Here is a 19,399-nt window from a genome sequence, read left to right on the forward strand (position 1 = left end):
TTGCCATTTTTACTTAAAATATTTGTAGCTGACTCAAATTTAAATAGCGCACTTACTTATGAGGGTTACTCATAGCATTTATATATTTTCGTGTTATTATTTTATGATACATGACTTTATGACGACCGTGCGAATCCCTTAAATGAATGAGAATGATAGTATAAAAAGAGTAAAGTAATATGAATTTAATCATGTACTAGAACGATTATGTATGAATTTGAGTTGCATAAATATAAAGTCTTTAATTAACTTACTATGAACTCCAAAGTGCTATTTTAATCAATTTCAACCATAATTCAAAATTTTATTAAATTATCAAAAAAAAAAAAATAAATAAATAGAAAGTGACAAGGAATACTTCTTCAGAAACTTTGTTCCACATATAGCAGACAGGCTGAAGAATTTCGCTCTTAATAAATATCTGCATATAAATAATTGAACAATTAACATCATTTCACAAAAATAAATTCCATTTCATTATCGAAAATAAAGGTTAAACCACCAAAATCATATTTCTGAAGAGTATAATCGTGAGGACAGTTATTGCAGAATAACAAGATTGTCTTGCAAGAATGTTGAAAATTGAGCCTTTTTTATTTTTCTTATAACAATAATTTGGGCTTAATTAATTTGAATTGTATAAAGCACTACCAACATAAACCAATTTCGTTCTTGTTCCTTCGTTCAAATTTGGCATTATTTGATCAGTAGAAGTGTTTTAAAACATTTTTAGAAAAATTTACTTTTTAATAACACTTACACATATAAAAAATTTATTAATCGCCATGTGTTAAGTACCTTTTCCCCAATGTGCAGCGCAGCAAATAAACCTTTTAATAATAATGTTTTACAACTCACTCATAAAGATCAATAGTCAACAATTGACAACGTTAAAACAATATTACTAAAAGTAACGGTACTATTTTTTACAAAATAAAGAAATAATTGGCCTATTCACTCGGTGTGCTATCAATTCACATTGTGCAAAAAAGTCTTAAAATAATAACACCTTCTGATATGTTTGTAGTTTTATCATAACTAAGCAGTATAAATAAAAGTCAAAGGGTAAAAACTCTTCATCGAGCCGCAATTTATAAAAGTTTATTAATTCTTATAAAATTAAATTAAAAAATAAAAGGAAGAAATTTTTGTTTGCTTTATTTCTGAATGACAGCCACCGAACGAAATAAAAATAACAGGCGTCAGAAAATATTTCCGGCTTAGTCTTAACAGCTGTTTATGTTTTTAAACAATTTCGTTTATACAAATTAAAAGGTCAAAAAAATGTTTTGAATTTTTATAAAAATGGATTGTATAATCCACCATTATAATGTCCAATACGCCTTTTATGCACAAACCGACTTTTATATCAGTTTTTGACTTGCTTTTGCCATTTTTACTTAAAATATTTGTAGCTGACTCAAATTTAAAATAGCGCACTTACTTATGAGGGTAACTCATAGCATTTATATATTTTCGTGTTATTATTTTATGATACATGACTTTATGACGACCGTGCGAATCCCCTAAATGAATGAGAATGATAGTATAAAAAGAGTAAAGTAATATGAATTTAATCATGTACTAGAACGATTATGTATGAATTTGAGTTGCATAAATATAAAGTCTTTAATTAACTTACTATGAACTCCAAAGTGCTATTTTAATCAATTTCAACCATAATTCAAAATTTTATTAAATTAAATTATCCTTTGTTCAAATTTGGCATTATTTGATCAGTAGAAGTGTTTTAAAACATTTTTAGAAAAATTTACTTTTTAATAACTTTGAAGTTTTTCTCTATTAAATGTATAGTTTCAGGCGTATATCATCCTGTTGATGTCTAACGATTTTTTTCTATTTTTTAAGACGGTGATTTTTTTATAAAAAATCAACTTAAAACAATATTTTTATTACATAACTAAAGTTTCTTTAAAAAAAAATATTCGCTTAAACATGTATTCATCTAGATTTTCAAAAATACTTAAGTTTTAAACGATTTTGGCTATTTTTTGACAAACATTTGGAAGGACAAACATTTTTTCAGTGGCAACGCTGAATGTGATGGTAGCAGTGTGCATTACAGATGTAAGCTAGTCGACAATGAAAACAGTGCATATGTATCGGATTAACATTTATTTGCAATTGCTTTGATTCCACTTCAACTAAAATAAGATAACAAACTAATTTGAAAAACAGGTTGCTAGATATGAAAAAGACAGATAATATAAAAATCCAAATAGATACGATTACCCCCACACATGTCAATGATGAAAGAAAATTCATTAATGTCATTCATTAATTAATTATGACATTTTAACTTTCACTAGATTATACATTTGGACTACTGTGAGCTGTTAGTGGTGTTTAGAAAATTTGAAGGTTTTATTTTCAAGTGGAAATATTTCGTAAGCTTTAGTAGATCATGAACGAAGAGTTTTTAATATTTTTCATACTTGAGCAGTCCTATTTTGGAAAACTTAATTACAAATGTATTTCTCTTCATTTATTCACATATTAATAAATGCTTAATAAAGTTATTGATGGTTTATTGTTGGAATATTGTATGGGAAATGAGCCTTATAAACCTAGAACAAGCGATTAATACCTTTATGAATACGGGGGTTAATATCTATCCTATTGATTTGAAATGTATTGTATGAAAATACAAATACATTAAGGAGATTATTTTGTAAGACCCCTCCCCTCACTTCATTCTTCATATGCATTGTTTTTATATTATCAAAAATTTGTTTTACAAAATAAGGGGGTAAAATACTTACCATCTTTTTTGTAAAATATGACTTCTAATTTCAGTTCAGTTTTATTCATTAGACTTTTTTCAATTTGTTGTTTGTGTTCATCTTTTGTTTCCGGCCCATAAAGAAAATGGCAAGAACATCCTTTAATGAAGATTCACTTGTAAAAAAAAAACATTGTATTCAGCTACGGACCAAAGTTTTTACCTTTTTGCATAATTTGGGCACGAGAGTATCCTGTCAAATCAACAAAGCCATCCGAACAATATACAATTGGATTGCCATTTGCTTGTGCATTTCCGAGAACGAAATTTGAATCTATAATAAATGCGAAAAACGGTGAAATAAAAATTATTTTTTTTACGAAATGTTCATTTATAGTTTTCTATTTTTTATATTTTACTAAAAACAATAGGGAGAAATTATTGAATCTATAAACTAAAGAGTGGTGCCTTATGTATGAAAAAGTAAGGATCTGACGTTGCCGCCAAAAATGAAATCAAGGTTTATTCTGTGATACAATTTTTTTCTGGGGTCAATATTTGGTGAACTGTTTCGTTTTTTGAAAGCTTATAATTATACGTACGTATTTTCATTAGAGATGACCCAAAAATACTAATTTTGCTTGGATACAACTTGTTTATTAGTGTTTAAAATTTTCTGGTGTACAATTTTAGCACAATCAGATAACTCATAATTTTAACACGGTGAGTGGAGGGAGGTTCTTCCACGCTTGATTACAAATAGGGAGTTAAAGAAGAAGTTGTAATTTCTCTTACAACGAAGTTGTTTTGTTTTTAATAATAAAAATTAAAGCTAGAAAAAATACTTTGTTTTTCTCACTGCACTACTGCATAACTATTTTATTGTGCGTCATATATAGTTTTCATATGCAATTTTTTTCTTTTTTTTCTTTTTTGTAAACCACATTCTTAAGTCGCAATCAAATCAAATGTGCAAACAAAATGACAAATCAGATTAAATGAAAGGCATTGCTAGATTACTTCTAAATAATGCAGACAGGTAGGTAGTAGTCATTAAAAAGTAAGTGGTTGTTCAATTACAACCCATTAAATTTATGCTGGGTTACTATTATAAAATAAAATAAAAAAGTTATAAGCATATCTAAAGCACTAGGTTAGGGTATTAAAACCTAAACCGTTCGGAGTTTAGGACATTAAAAGTTGCGCTTCTTAACTCTAAGTTTATTAAAACTTTACAAATGCTGTTAGAATTCATTTCAAAATCATATTTTTAGTTCAACTAATTTTTGAACACAAATATTGAATTTCAATGAATCATTCGAGCCCATTTTGTGAACACTTGTTTTGCAAAGATATACATTTTTATAGAAGTAGAGCAACAGTGGTATCATTTAAAACTACTTTCAAAAACGAATAAGGAAACTTTCCACATTTAACTTGTTAAACATAAGCAATACAAATTTAATTTTTGTATCGTGAACATCAACAACTTACATTTTGGGGCCATCCTAATAAACACCTCCACAAAAGATTTATAAATGGTATAAAGAGATATTTACTAAACAATCACACCTTAATAACATATTTTTACTTACGTGTCCCATCGAATCGTGTTGCAATTGTATCCAAAAATGTATTTTGGGGTGCAAGTAACCCCTTTCTAGCCGGCATCGGGTTTGGAGGTCTTTTATATAATTTTTTTTTCGAGCAAATCTGAAATTGAAATATTAATGTTAATATTTCACAAACATTATATACAGGTCTTATAAGAGGTGTATTTATACCATATTTATTGACGGTTTGAGATAGAAAAACTATTATCTTTAAAGAAATGTTAATAATACTAGTATTCCTAATAAAAGCTATTTTAGAAATAGACTAAAATTCATATCAAGAAACAGTTACATACAACTGAGCGAACTCTACTCATTCACAAAATTATCTATTTACATTTGTTCATACACATAAGAATCCCAGCAGTTCGACGGGACAGTCCCGAACTGACCGTTTAACCTACCACTTGTGGTGGCCCCTAGCCACCTGACTATCCAGGTGACCAACCATTTTAACATGGGCTTGTCCTACGAGGAAGTCAATCGTCACGAGAGACGATTGCCTCCGCTCTTGCTTACAAAGGGGACACTAAAGTGACGACTGTCTTCATTCTCGTTTACAAAGAGTATATTTGTGACGAAAGACCAAAAACATACGGATTGGAGTCAGCCAGGTGGTAAGATATTAATGGAACTAAAATTTAAAAATTTCAAGTATCTACTCTCTAGAATACTATTTGGCAATAATGTGACGATTGACCCGAAAGATATAAATTTGAGTCAACCAGATGGTGGCATATTAGTAGACAGTAATAATTATTTCTCCAAAAGATGGGTAAAATAACTACTTTCGGAAGTACAACAAAAAAAAAAATACTTTTAAGAATACAATCTCTATGTTACTTGAGGACAGTAAAGGGACGACTGTCTCCACTCCCGCTTACAAAGAGGACACTGAAGTGACGACTGTCTTCATTCTCGATTACAAAGGGTACATTCGTGACGAATGACCCAAAACATACGAATTACAATCATACAGGTGGTTAACTATTAGTGGAAATTACTGTATTTTTCGTATGCATTGACTCTTTGTCGAACTGCTGGGTATGTATATATATTAATATATTAAAGGAATATATTTACATACATACATATATATTTTATTATCTAGCGTGTTACGTTTTAATTGGGGATGCCAATATGTGTTTTTTACATACATAAATATATGTAAATCGGGAAATTAATTTCACTAAATTCATCTAATTTTGGCTAAAAATTTTAATTCTAAATAGTGAAAATATTTTTTAAGGTCATTTTCAATAGGATTGTCAATAATTCGTGTTTAAAATTATTCAAATAAAAACTTACAATATTTTTATTATTCGATTGTTCTAACGAATAAAAGATTTTATTCGAATAATTTAATAAAATAAATCTTGCCAAACAGATCCAAAATATTAAGATAAGGGTAAAAAACGGGTTTGCGTACATAAATGCACCTATACGTCAGTAACCTATTCAATCTTAACCTGACAAAAAAATTTGAAATGCACAATTTTTTAAGGAACCAATATGTTTTTGAAAAATATTATGAGGATAGATCAATAATCGATCCTACCTCCCGTATAAAGATCTAATCAGAAAATTACTTTAACGAACATATCTCGCTTAAAAAAAACCAGCACAGCAACTAAATTCTACATAAACAGGTTTTGAGGAACTATCTATTTCATTTATTGCAAGCATTTAAAAAAATCATAAATCTAAAACAGAAAGCATTCTACTTTTAACATTGCAAAATATACATTTTTATAAATTGCAAAAAGGAGTAGAAGATTTATAACAGATATATTGATTTAGTATTCGTGTATTTCTTTGTTCAAAAATAATAAAGAAATATGGATAAAAGGTAACATTAAAATTTTATTCTATTATTCAACAAAATTGTTTGATTTTTTTTTATTCTAAATTGGAAATGATTTATTCGTTCGAAGAAAATCAAAAATTTTTCCTCGATTATTCGAATAATTTTTATTTGAACTCTAATTTGGAATCAAAAACAGCACGCCCAACATCAATTTCTTATATAAACACTTTTTAATGGTTGGCTGATACTAATCAAGAACCAAAACATTTTACAGTTTATTTTTATAAAATATATATTAATATTTTTTAGTTCAAATCCCTCCATTGGTCGTTAAAACTAGCAAACAAAACTAATTAACAAGTGCTCAAAAACCACATTCGAGGAACCGTTATCGCTAAGCTATCGTTACCACTAGAATACCTTTTCAGCACTACTACCGTTATCAGTAAAATACCGATATCGAAATCAGTCGAAATACCAACTACATTGGCGTCCGCGTACATTATTTTTCAGAGGCAGAAAATAATTATTATCTATGAAATTTTTGCTTAAAAAAATCACTATGAAAGAATGTACCAAAATATTTCCCAGACCTTTTTTAATCAATTTCTTCAATAAACTTTTTTTTTATTGATTTTTATAATTAAAATTTAAAATAAAAATTTTTATTCTATAAAAATTATTTATAAGTTTTTTAATAATACTCACTCAGTAATTTTTAAAAAATCACCTAAAGAATTCTAATTTTCAATTTTTGAATCTAATTTCTACACAATATCAGCAAATTTCGTCGATGAAATCAGTGGTAAAGAAATTTTACCAATTTTCTATTAATCTCTGTTTAAACCCGATAATTTTTACTGTCTTTTAAAGGCAAATATCGCATAATGAGTTTTATAATTTCAAAAAATAAAAATCATTGCCTGATTTTTATTTGTGCCTTATGGTTTAAAAATCATTTGTGTTTTTTATTATTGATTTTTGTTTGAAAAAGTTCTGAGTAATTTTTGCGGAAAATATAAAAAATACAAATCAAAAGCAATTTGTATTTTCTGAGAAATGAAATACAAACCAAGTAAAATTTTAATTTAATTTTTCAAAAATGTTTGTATCATAATACAATTTTCTAGTCTAAAAATAATTTGTAATTTGATTTTCAAAAGTATTACTGATTTTTTTGGCATACGGTCGGTATTCGTAAATTTTTCAAAACAATTCAAAAACTTTTTATTTTCGGTATGTATTTTATAAATATAATAAAAAACAAACAAAAAGTGTAAACTACATTAAAAATAGGAACGAAATGTGCTTAAACAATTAAAAATTTGGTAAAAAATATTACAAATATTATTTTATGTTTACACTTAAAATGTATTTTTCGGATTGATTTTTTGAAAATCAATTTTAAGTGTGTTAATACTCAGTATTATAGTCTAAAAATACCTTTAATTGCGAGCAAATTAAATATGAATCTATATCATAATGTTACTAGATATTTTTTATTAGAAAGTATGCGAACAAACTTAATTTTATTTGTATTTTTTCTTAGTATTAGAAAACACAACCGTCTCCACAAAAAATTCGTTGGTGTGATAACTTTTGTATGTACAGTGGTCGTTAATGTTTCTTTATACCCCGTTATACAACACATTATACCTAGTTCACACGATGTTTTATTTTTTGTGTTTATTTATTTTTATAGTTTTAAATTTGTAAATTGGCAATGGATAAAAAAGGTAGGTAAAAATATAAAATTGTCTCCTCCACAATCTTTAATGTAGCCAATAATCTTCGGGATATTATAATTTTTTTATAATTTTCTTTTTTTTTCTCCATTTAAGATTAAAAAACTTCCACAAATAAATTTAACTTTAATCAGATTTTTTATTTCTTACTTTTAATTTATTTATTTAATACAAAAATGTTTTTCCTTATTTTGTTTTCTTTTGACATTTTTGTTTTGACATACTGTGTATGGCGAATGATGTCATTCAGTACATAATTGGTGGTTGAATGATGAATGAGAGCGTGAGTTACGAATAATTGCACCGTAAACGGGGTATTATTCATCATTCACGCTCTCATTCATCATTCAATGCTCAATTACGAACTGAATTACATGCATAGAAAATATACTTAAACTGTTGAAATAATGTATTTATTTATTTATTTATTTATTTATTTATTTATTTATTTATTTATCATGCAAGCTGTAAGCCCAATGGGCCAAATAGTTCCAGTTTTACAGTAAATATGACAGTATTAATTCAACTTAGCTTAAAAATATATACTTAATAGTACTTTTCATTGTTTCTAAACTTATAACCATTTTTATTTATAATTTTGTTATTTTTTTAATTCTTTAATCGCACCAAGTGCTTTCCCCCCAAAAAATTTCTCTATGCATATACATACATTGAGGTTTACAAAAATAAATGTATATATCAACAACAAAAATATGACTTTTAATTTATCATATGATCCTTAAAAATTTCCTCAAAGTTTTTAACAGCTCTTGCAAATAAAACAATCTGACGCAAAATATTATCATCAAAATCATAGCCAAGTAATTGAATTCTATGTCCGGATACATGATCTCTTATACCCAAATTGAAAATGTACCTTACAATTCTATTAAAACATAATTTAAGCCTATATAAATTTCCTCGGGATGAGCAGCAAAATATCTCTAAACCGTACAGAAATAATGGCATACATAATACTAACACTACTCTCTTCCTTATAATAAGAGGTAAATAATAGCTCATGCTGTAATGTCTGCGTAGAGTCCATGTTACTTTAGACACTACAGAGTCAATGTGTTGATTAAAACTTAATTTGTCATCAATATGAAACCCGAGAGATTTATAATTATTTACTAATTCTATATCCAAACCTCCCATAATGATATTCAAATGTATATTACCCTTTGTCCAACACACCACTCTCTCGAGCTCCTCATTAAGTTGTGATTCAAGATCTTGTAAATTATCGTAAGAAGAACTTGCCAATAATTGCATGTCATCAGCATAAGTATAACATCTAAAAGTAGAAAACTCGCGAAACACATCATTAACAGGATACAGAACTGAAATTATATTGATCATTTAGTTTAAATGCCAATAAATCATGATTTAAGGAATCAAATGCCTTACGGAAATCTAAAAATATTAATATACTTATCAGGCGTTTATCCATGTTAGATCGAATAGTCTCAACTATGTTCAACATTAAATTAGTAGTGTTAAATCCATTTCGAAAACCTAACTGAAATGGATTGATAACAGACATTTCATTAAGATGATTAAGCATTTGATCCCTTAAAATGATCTCAAAGATTTTAGAACAACAATAAATAGTAATCGGACGGTAGTCAGCAACTGAAGAAGAATGTTTAATTTTTGGTATAGGTATAACTCTACCGATTTTCCAATTCGATGGGAAAATTGATCGTGTTATGCAGGAATTTATAATGTATGTAAGGTAAGGTACAATCAACGATCAACCAACTCATCAAGTAGATATGTTTTTTGCATTCTCGAGTATTCATTATATTCATTCGGATCAATAGTAGCAGAAGTAGCATTATTACCTATTGCGCCTATTGACCTAAGTCTTTGCCACATCTGTGCTTGAGTGCATTTTGCAAAAAAATTATACATGACCTTCGCCGTACTTTGCGATTAATATATTTTATCTTGTTTCGACTCCGGCAATATGATCTAATCGTTTCTTCTGTTCTATTCTCCCGCATTAAACGAAAAGCAACATCCCTATCAGTTAAATAAATCAAAAAGAACAGAATTAAAAAAATGCTATCTGTTCATGTGGATCAGTACTATTGTACAAAGGTGAGAGATCAATGGATCGTAATTGTGATATACAACTTCCATGATCAAAATTTCTAAAATCTCTGTAAAACAAATTATCGGTTTGAACATTTATATCTACATACTTAATAGGTAATACAAATCATAGCTTCATTGGAATTTAAAGTTGGAATTTGAAACTGACACTTTCGCTTAACATTTAATATATTCGATACAATAAAAAATCAATCAAATCAATCTAAAATCAAAATAATGTTTAGGTCGGGAGTTGTGGACAATGGAAAGAGAAGATCTTTGGCAAAATCTTCTTATTTCTTGACCTCTGGAAAATACGTCAATATTTAAGTCACCCAAATTATAAAATGATCACTCCTAGTAGCTAAACGAATTAGCTCATCTTCACAAACAGCCAAGTTACCATGTGGTAAATATACAACACTAACGATAACATTTCGTCCATTTCCAATTAAAATTTCAGCAAATATACATTCAAAGACGCCTTCATCCATTCTTTAATAAATAATCCGACTTTTGAATCTTTCTGACACATACACCACCGCCCCTCCGTATATTTCTGTCCATTCTAAGTATAATGTTAAAGCCTTCTATTTTAACAGAGGCATCACTAAAAAGTCTTTAAACCATGACTCCGACACGCCTAAAATATCTATTACACTATCCTTATATAATTGCCTAATCTCATCAAGCTTAGTACTTCCTAATCGCGGCACTAGGCTTTGTGCATTAATATGCGCCATTTTTAAACCCAGCACATTAAGCGTATTATCAAACATGATTCTGTTGTTGATAACTGGTCCAAGATTATCGATCATTTAATACAATTATATATGTATGTTCTTCCTGATGTATATGCATAGAGATAAATTTTACCCCAATTTTGTAACAAAATAAAATTAACTTATTTAACAAAATCATTATGAAAATTCAAAAAAATAAAAAATAATTATATGCTATCCGTAACAAACGCATTACATAATTATATACATATAAAGTATATTAAAAATATTTATACATTACTCTTAATTATCTTAGAAATAGTATTAATTCAGAAAAATTGATTAAAACAAAAACAAGAAAGAAAAAAATAATAATAATGTTTACTTTGTTAACATGTGAACTAGATATAAAATAATATGCTAATATGTAATAATAAGGGTAGGAGAACATAAATATTTTATACGTATGAATGTATGTATATTATATACAATATATTTAATATTAACTTCACTCAAAATATTTATTAGAATTGCCAGTCCTAACAATTAAATACTCCCATGAATGCATGAGGTAAATATATTAATTTAATTAATATAAAACAAGTAAGAGTGCTATATTCGGCTGTGCCGAATCTTATATACCCTTCACCATAGTGTATTTTAAACATCTTTTATAAATTTTAAATTTTTTCCCGACTACATTATTATTACATCAAAAGCTAAACTAAAAGAACAACAACGCTATACGAAATAAAACACAAAAAAAAAACACAAGGCATCCAAACCAACAGACATCTAAACATACATAACGAAAAACACAGAAAAACAAAAATAACAACGCAATGAAAAAAAATTTTTTGATGAAATTTTCAGAGGTTGTCTCGGATTTTTGCTCATATCTCCGTTATTTACCGACCGATTTTGCGATCTTCTTGAAATCATGTCTAATAGAATTATTGAAGATTCGCATCTCGCCAGACAGACAGACGGGCAGACAGATGGCTTAATCGACTCCGCTATCTATAAGGATCCAGAATATATATACTTTATAGGGTCGGAAAATTATATTATAGAAATTACAAACGGAATGACAAGCTTATATATACCCTTCTCACAAAGGTGAAGGGTATAATTATACAAAAACATTAAAATCAATAAAAAAATTACTTACGTTTTTTTATACCCTACACCACTTTAGTGGGGAGGGTACATTGGGTTTGTGCTGATGTTTGTAACGCACAATAATATTGGGCCTATACCCACCTTAAAATATACCAATCGGCTTAGAATCATTTTCTGAGTCGATTTAGCGATGTCCGTCCGTCTGTCCGTCCGTCCGTCCATGTAAACCTTGTAATCAAACTACAGATTTTTAAGATAATTCAATGAAATTTGGTACATAATCTTATATTGTCCCAGGGACGAAGCCTATTGAAAATGGTTAAGATCGGTCTATTATTTCACCTAGCCCCCATACAACTGAACCCCCGAATAGGGCTTGTAAACCTTGTAATCAAACTACAGATCGCAATTTTGGAGATAATTCAATCAAATTTGGCACATGATCTTTTATGGTATAGTAGACGAAGCCTATTGAAAATGGTTAACATCGGTCAATTATTTCACCTAGCCCCCATACAACTGAACCCCTCGAATAGGGCTTTTAAAACTTGTAATCAAACTACAGGTCGCAATTTTGAAGATAATTCAATAAAATTTGGCACTCGATCTTCTATTGTACCAGAGACGAAGCCTGTTGAAAATGGTTTACATCAGTCCATTATTTAACCTAGCCCCCACACAACTGAACCCGCCGAATAGGGCTTTTAAGTTCATAATTATGTTTAATACACTCGTATCTGGACAAAAACCTGCCAAACCAAGTTTTATACTAGCCTTGATGACGATAAAGTTTAATAATTGCTTAAATTTCCAGTCTGACCGGGACTGAAAAATTGGTTGTTTCAGTCTACCGCTTGGCTTAGTCCTTGCATAGATTGCCAGAGGTCTGACCAGAGCACCGCATAATCGGGTACTACGGGTGGCCAGTTGCCCGCAGGACTATGTCCTGGCTGGTCAGTTGGTTGAGGTTCCTTCGGGATCCACGTAATGGCTGTTGGTTGAACCCAAATTCGCGGGAAGAGTATATGTGGCGGTTAAAAGACTGATGCATGATAATAGTCAATATTTCGGGATAAGAGTTCGGTGCTGTTGCCGAAAATCAACAGATACCCCACAGAGGAGTGACTGTGGGACTAAGCGTTGGAAATGGGTTGGGGTCAATTGTATATGATACGGAATGAATGTAGAGGTATGCGGGACTCATCCACCCGTATACCTAAATGAGTGTGTCGTATGTTTTTCTCTATGAATGTGTCGGATAAATGAGATGTGTGCTGGGTTGAATGATGATGGATGAAAGGTATCATATACAAGTGATACCAATTAATTTTCCTTCCTTGTCCAGATATGTTCAGAGTTTACTCTGTTCATATCAGACTTGCCACAGCGTGTCACTGTGAGTAAGAACGATGTCTACGGCTTATTGATGGATCGTGCTTCGGTCCACCGGTTACGTCTTTAGGTGCTGTTGCCGAATCAACAGAGCCATAGTAGTGTGGTTGTTTTTACAACGTGACTACTTTGGCAAGAGATTAGACAGCTCGAGTACTCCAGCAAAGTACTTGCGCATGGTACCGGTCTTAGCCAATGTGCAAAAATTGCCACCTGAGTCTTCATTGAAGACAAAGGGGTGATGGTAGACCGTTCTCAAGTCTACCCTGTGGATGAAAAAGACCACCGTGAGATAAGGCCGACACGGCAGGTGCTCAAGTTAAAACTAACGACAGTCTGTGGTATAGGGTATTATATGGTCGGGCTTGGCCGACTATAACATTCTTACTTGTTTTAATTTGTTGTTGTCTAAAAATTTTTAATTTTCTTTTACTTTGATATAAAGACTTTAGTTTATTTAAATTTATTTATTTTTCAGTTCAATCATAATTTAAATTATTATTCTTATTTATATGTATATAACTTTATGTTTTTAAATATTTAAATTTCGATAATTATATCATGATATAATTCTCTATTTTCAAAATTTAATACATTTTTACGGACAGCAAACAAAAACACTCTACTCTACTGTCATTCTCGCTCTTAAACAAACGTGTTTTTGTATCCACACACACAAAACGTTTACAATTACTAATATTCAATACTTAAAAATAAATATTGGTTGTAGATATTAAAATACTGTAAATTCCACAAATAATTTATAATTAGGAAAGAAAAAACATAATTCTAACTGAAATAAGGATAAAGTAACTATTAATTAGGTTATTATAACCAATTTGTACTTTTTAAATTTTTCAATATCTACATCCAATTTAAAGTTTAATTTATTCAATATAATAGAAAATTTCTGTTTTTATAATCAACAAATTGTTCAAATCAGTTGTTTAATTCACAATCGATGTTGTAGCGTTGTATGCATTGTATGTCAGCAGCTGCTACAATAGTTATAACAATGTTGTTGGTATTTTCTATCCAAAAGTTCTAAACAACTCTTACGACAATTTTTCTTATGTTTTTCGAATGTCGTAAGAAAATTCAGTGTTGTCAATTGTTTATTTCATGATATAAATAAAAAATTCAATCGATTTTGGCATAAAAAACGATAAAGTGGTAACACACAAATTACAAACAAACAGCTGTTTACCAAAACAAAAATAAAATTTAATTAAAAACTGTTTATTCATTAGTTTAAAATGTGGAATAACGAAAATAATAGAATTTTAAATAAAAAGAAATTAATTTGGTTTATTTTGCTCGTTTAATTAGTTTAATATTATTTGTTTTTTTACTTTTGACATTGTATGTTTTGATTGTTTTTTATTGTGAACATAAACTTATGACTTGCTACAAAAATCTGTTCACAATCACTGTTACTACACTTTAGTAGATACAATATACAACTTAATTGTGAATTGAACAAGTATTTTTTAGCCAAAACTTGGATTTTATTTTTTCTAGTCAGATACTTTTGTAAACCGTATGGAAATATTGATTATCTTTAAAATTAAAAAGCTTTATTCGGTAATTTTAACCGAAAATTTTAAATTTCGATTATTGTAATAACTTAAAAGTTTAAATCGGCATTTCCAACCGAATACATAAAACAAATTTGTTCAATTCACAATCGATGTTGTAGCGTTGTATGTCAGCAGCTGCTACAATAGTCATAACAATGTTGTTGGTATTTTCTATGCAAATATTAAAATACATATTCATGAAAATATTATATTACAAATGAATGAATGGAAATTTTTTGGAAATAAATCTGGCATTTCTAAACGGCTGATCCGGATAAAATTTGGCATGAGCGTAGCCAAGGAGTTATCGAGTTTAAATCTTGAAGATGAACCCCGCAGATGCCCCAGGGACGGAGCTGTGGCGGCTCAAAGTAGGGTACCTACGACATGTAAAATTTTTAAACTCGTGCCATTTTTTTGTTTTTCACCCAAATACAAAGATTTTTATATTTTCTGAAAGCGCTCGACGCTCGAAAATACATACTACTTATCTCTTATAATATCCGAGTTATAGGCATTTAAAAATTTAGTGATACAAAATTTACCATACCTTGGTCCGCCTTTTTTGAATACCGGGCGTAATTTTGGACCAAATGGACTCAATTTTTTCTTGTTAGTTAGACAACAAAATTTCCAATAATATACAAAAAAAATTTATATCATTTACAGATCCACAAATATACGTTTTTTAATTTAAAAATTCAAAAAATTTTAGATTTTTGCGTTTTTTTTTGCCCAAAATGTGTCTTAACTCTTTTATTAATAAAATAAAATTTTCTTTAAAAACATATAACAATTTTATAGTTTTCTAAAAAGTATCTTTACGCAGAACGCTTTGGCGTAAAAAACTTGTCCTATTTTTTGAAAATGTTGCCACTGCGTCCTTCCGAATATGACCTATTTTTTATCAAAACTTCAACATTGGGCGACATGTTCTAAAAATCCCAAAGCTGGGATCAGAAAACTTAAAGCATTTACTATTTACTCCAAAAGTATTTTCCCAGCCCTGAAAGAAATGTGGACCCTATGGGCAAAAATGAAAAAAAATCCCATTTTTGGGATTTTCATTCCTATTTTTGGGAATTGCGGGATGCCCTTTGACCTTTTCAATTTTTTTTTTGCATTTTCTTATTTGAAATGACAAATTTAACAAGCGTTGAAGATTTCATTGAGTTTTGTTCATAAATAAAGATTTTGTCATATATTACATATTTGTTAAATTTCTAAAACTATGATTTATATCAAAATTTTAATAGGGTCGCAGATAGCTACAACAATTTAGTCCATATTTATCCCTTAATATCTTTTTTAGTTAGATATGGAAATTCTCGACCCTTTACAAAAAATTTCAAGCCAATATCTCAATTACATTCAAAAATATGTTCATTTAAACCTGTGTCCTTTAATTTCATCTTTTTCATATTTTAGTATTAAGTATGACAGAACATACATTTGGTGTTGAATAAAATATTTGGACAATTTTTAAAAATTATTTAGTTAATTATTTTATTAAAGACTATAACATTGTATATACAATAAAAAATATAATTTTATTATGAGCCACGCACAACAACACCTAAATCACCCACACAAACCACCTTTCCCGCCCACCGAAATATAAAACACAATTTAATACAATATCATCAGTTAGTATAATAGCTTTTTTATTTGAACTGTTTATCTTAAACATAATACAATTAATTCTTACAACCTACTTATATAGTTAATTCCTAACACTACTTATTTTCTATAAAATAATCTGTCATATCGGTATACATATCCAGAAGGTAATATAAGTCCTTTAAATCTTCCTCGTTTTGAGATGATAGAGTTTCATAACAAATCCATCTTTTTCGCATAGTTGAAAGAACAGGATCAGAAGATAGAAGTAAACTATTAAAAATATCTTCATTCTGTGATTGCCTGGAGCATTTTCTTGAGCTGAAAAGTTGAACATGCTTAAAATCTCGATTCCTCGCTTCCTGGGCTTCTTCTGTTAACTCTCCAAGTGGAAGAATATTCGATTCAATTATTATTTGACCATGACACAATACTTTGTGTACTGTTGGTGTTAGTTCCCTCCATGGATACAGAGATACAAGTAATTTAGAAATTTCAGATGTATATTCCCCAAATCGATTTCCATTAATTTTATGTTTACTATTCAGTGCCATTAAAATAGTGTTAACTCTTCGAAGCAACTCCTTGTCGATTCCAGTTATTTTTGAAGTAATTTCAAAATCACGAAAAACCTTCTCGCCGTATTACCGTCATTTGTACTACCGCAACTTGGAAGTGGTTTGTCGATGTTTAATCCCATCTGAACTTTAAATTCTTCTTGGATTCTGCTTTTTTCCGCAGCTCTCAGTTCTTTCAATTCTTCATTATTTTTTGTTGATTTAGTAAGATTCTCTGGCACACTTCTATATTTGAGGTCGTATGCTATGTGTAAAAAGTAATCCAAAAATCGTATTCTGGCATGAAGTGGTGAAATTCCGAAAGACAGGACTTCTTCATTAATACTTCTGCTTTTGTTTATATTTGAGAATTGCGACTTTTTCTCATTACATATTGAGCATCTCCAGAAGGAAGAAGTTTCTGTTATGGCATTGCTGACCTTTCCATCAATCATTGTTAAGCTTAGCTGATATGATACGTTAATAGAGAATTCCTTTATTTTTATGCAAATGGGCTCCAGTGCATTTATTTCATCTTTTAAATATTCCACTAAATCTTTTGTTGTTTTCTTTGACTCCTTTATATATTCAAATCCAATGGGTCTACAAAAATTTTTGAACCCGGAGTTGTATTGATCCATATATCTTCAAATGAATTTCCGATGCTTGACGATGATGGATTAAGGGAATATGAACGAATTCGTAATGGCACTAATGATGACATAAATACACTTTTGTAGTCTGCTAATGTCCGACTTCCACAAGCTGGAAGTGCTGATAAACCGTCACATCCCACTTACACATTAAGACAACATCACAGTTATGAATTTTTCTTAGTTGGTCTTCTGAAAAGTCTGACACAATTCTTGATGCTGTGTTTTCGAGCAAAGATGATATATCAATACAAGCTTCCACATCATTAACAGCAATAGGTGATGGTAGGATAGTTTGTTTTTTTTTCCTGGATCGCCTTGTATGATGGTAATATATTGTGTCCTTTTTCATGCAGAGCTTTCCTTAATATTTGGTACTTATTTCGACTGAGACCCAGTTCCAACATAAACGCTAATGCTTCCTCTTCAGTAAAATTTGATTGTGATGTTGGAGTTGGTATACTTTCCACAATTCGCTTAAGTCGTTTTGGTGATGCATTAGGAAGAATAGTGGCATCCACAGGTTGGTTTTCCTTTTTCAGCATTTCGTTAAATGTATCAGCAATTTCCTCATTTGAGATTGAAAAAAGTTTTTATGTCACCCTCTTTTTTTTTTGACCTTGAACATAAGTCTTCGTATGACTTGCAAGGCGCTCCTGCTGATGTGTTGTACGTTGAGATTTCCGTAGTAGTTTCCATCCAACTACAAAATTTTAATCGAAATTTCTTTTGATTTCCATCCACAGACTTACTTTTTACATCAAAAAGTTTTCAATTTTTGATATGTCTGTTTTGTCTACTTTTCTACTATATGTAGTTTTTATATAATTTGAAATGTCTTCAATTCTTTCTGGCCCTTTTGAAGATACACTCCATAAAACGGAACACAACTCTTCGTACTTTAATGTAATCTTCATTGTAGATTTATTAAATATGGTACTTAAAATCTGAGAAGTTTACTTATATACCAATTCTTGTCATTTCCGTACAGGTAAAAAATTACTGTCTACCTATTAACCTATTAACTATATTACTATAACCTGTAATTCGGTCATTGATATTTCTTATTAGTGAATGAATCGAAATTATCATTACCTGTATATTTTTACCTACATGATCATAAACGAAACAGAACGAAATGATCTGTCGAAAAAAATTAGGTAAAAAATAGTTATAAATTTCTGAAAATTTAAACATAATAGCCCCTTTCAATTATAAGGATAAGCAAACAAATAGGTAAATATAAGATTTAAACATGTTCTGTCATATTTAATACTAAAATATGAAAAATATGAAATTAAAGGATACAGGTTTAAATGAACATATTTTTGAATGTAATTGAGATATATGAAATTTTTTGTAAAGGGTCGAGAATTTCCATATCTAACTAAAAAAAGATATTAAGGGATAAATATGGACTAAATTGTTGTAGCTATCTGCGACCCTATTAAAATTTTGATATAAATCATAGTTTTAGAAATTTAACAAATATGAAATATATGACAAAATCTTTAATTATGAACAAAACTCAATGAAATCTTCAACCATAGAAAAATAAATAGAAGTGTTACTGAGAGTAAGAAATATTACTCTCTCACATGTACAGGTTCTGTGTGAATTTAATACAATTGTATGAGTATTTTTGTTTAAATAAAATAACAAAAATACGAAAGTACATAATGTATCCGAATTCATCATACCCTACCCCATTGCGAGTAAGTAGCAATAAGTTATTTAGTATTTTT

At 29.3% G+C, this 19,399-nt stretch overlaps 1 protein-coding gene across 1 annotated transcript in view; it reads right to left on the bottom strand.

The window, feature by feature from the left end:
• The window catches only part of LOC111682897 (potassium voltage-gated channel subfamily H member 8), a 227,754-nt gene extending 223,302 nt beyond the window's left edge, over positions 1-4,452 (bottom strand). Inside the window, exons 1-3 of the mRNA XM_046953397.1 lie at positions 4,339-4,452; positions 2,967-3,077; positions 2,784-2,903 (exon numbers count right to left, since the gene is read on the bottom strand). Coding sequence (XP_046809353.1) covers positions 2,784-2,903; positions 2,967-3,077; positions 4,339-4,414 — 307 coding nt within the window. The 5' untranslated portion in view covers positions 4,415-4,452. The remainder of the gene's footprint in view (positions 1-2,783; positions 2,904-2,966; positions 3,078-4,338) is intronic.
• Between the last annotated feature and the right edge of the window lie 14,947 nt (positions 4,453-19,399).

Source organism: Lucilia cuprina, chromosome 6 (assembly GCF_022045245.1).
Source record: "Lucilia cuprina isolate Lc7/37 chromosome 6, ASM2204524v1, whole genome shotgun sequence".
Lineage (NCBI taxonomy): Eukaryota > Metazoa > Arthropoda > Insecta > Diptera > Calliphoridae > Lucilia > Lucilia cuprina.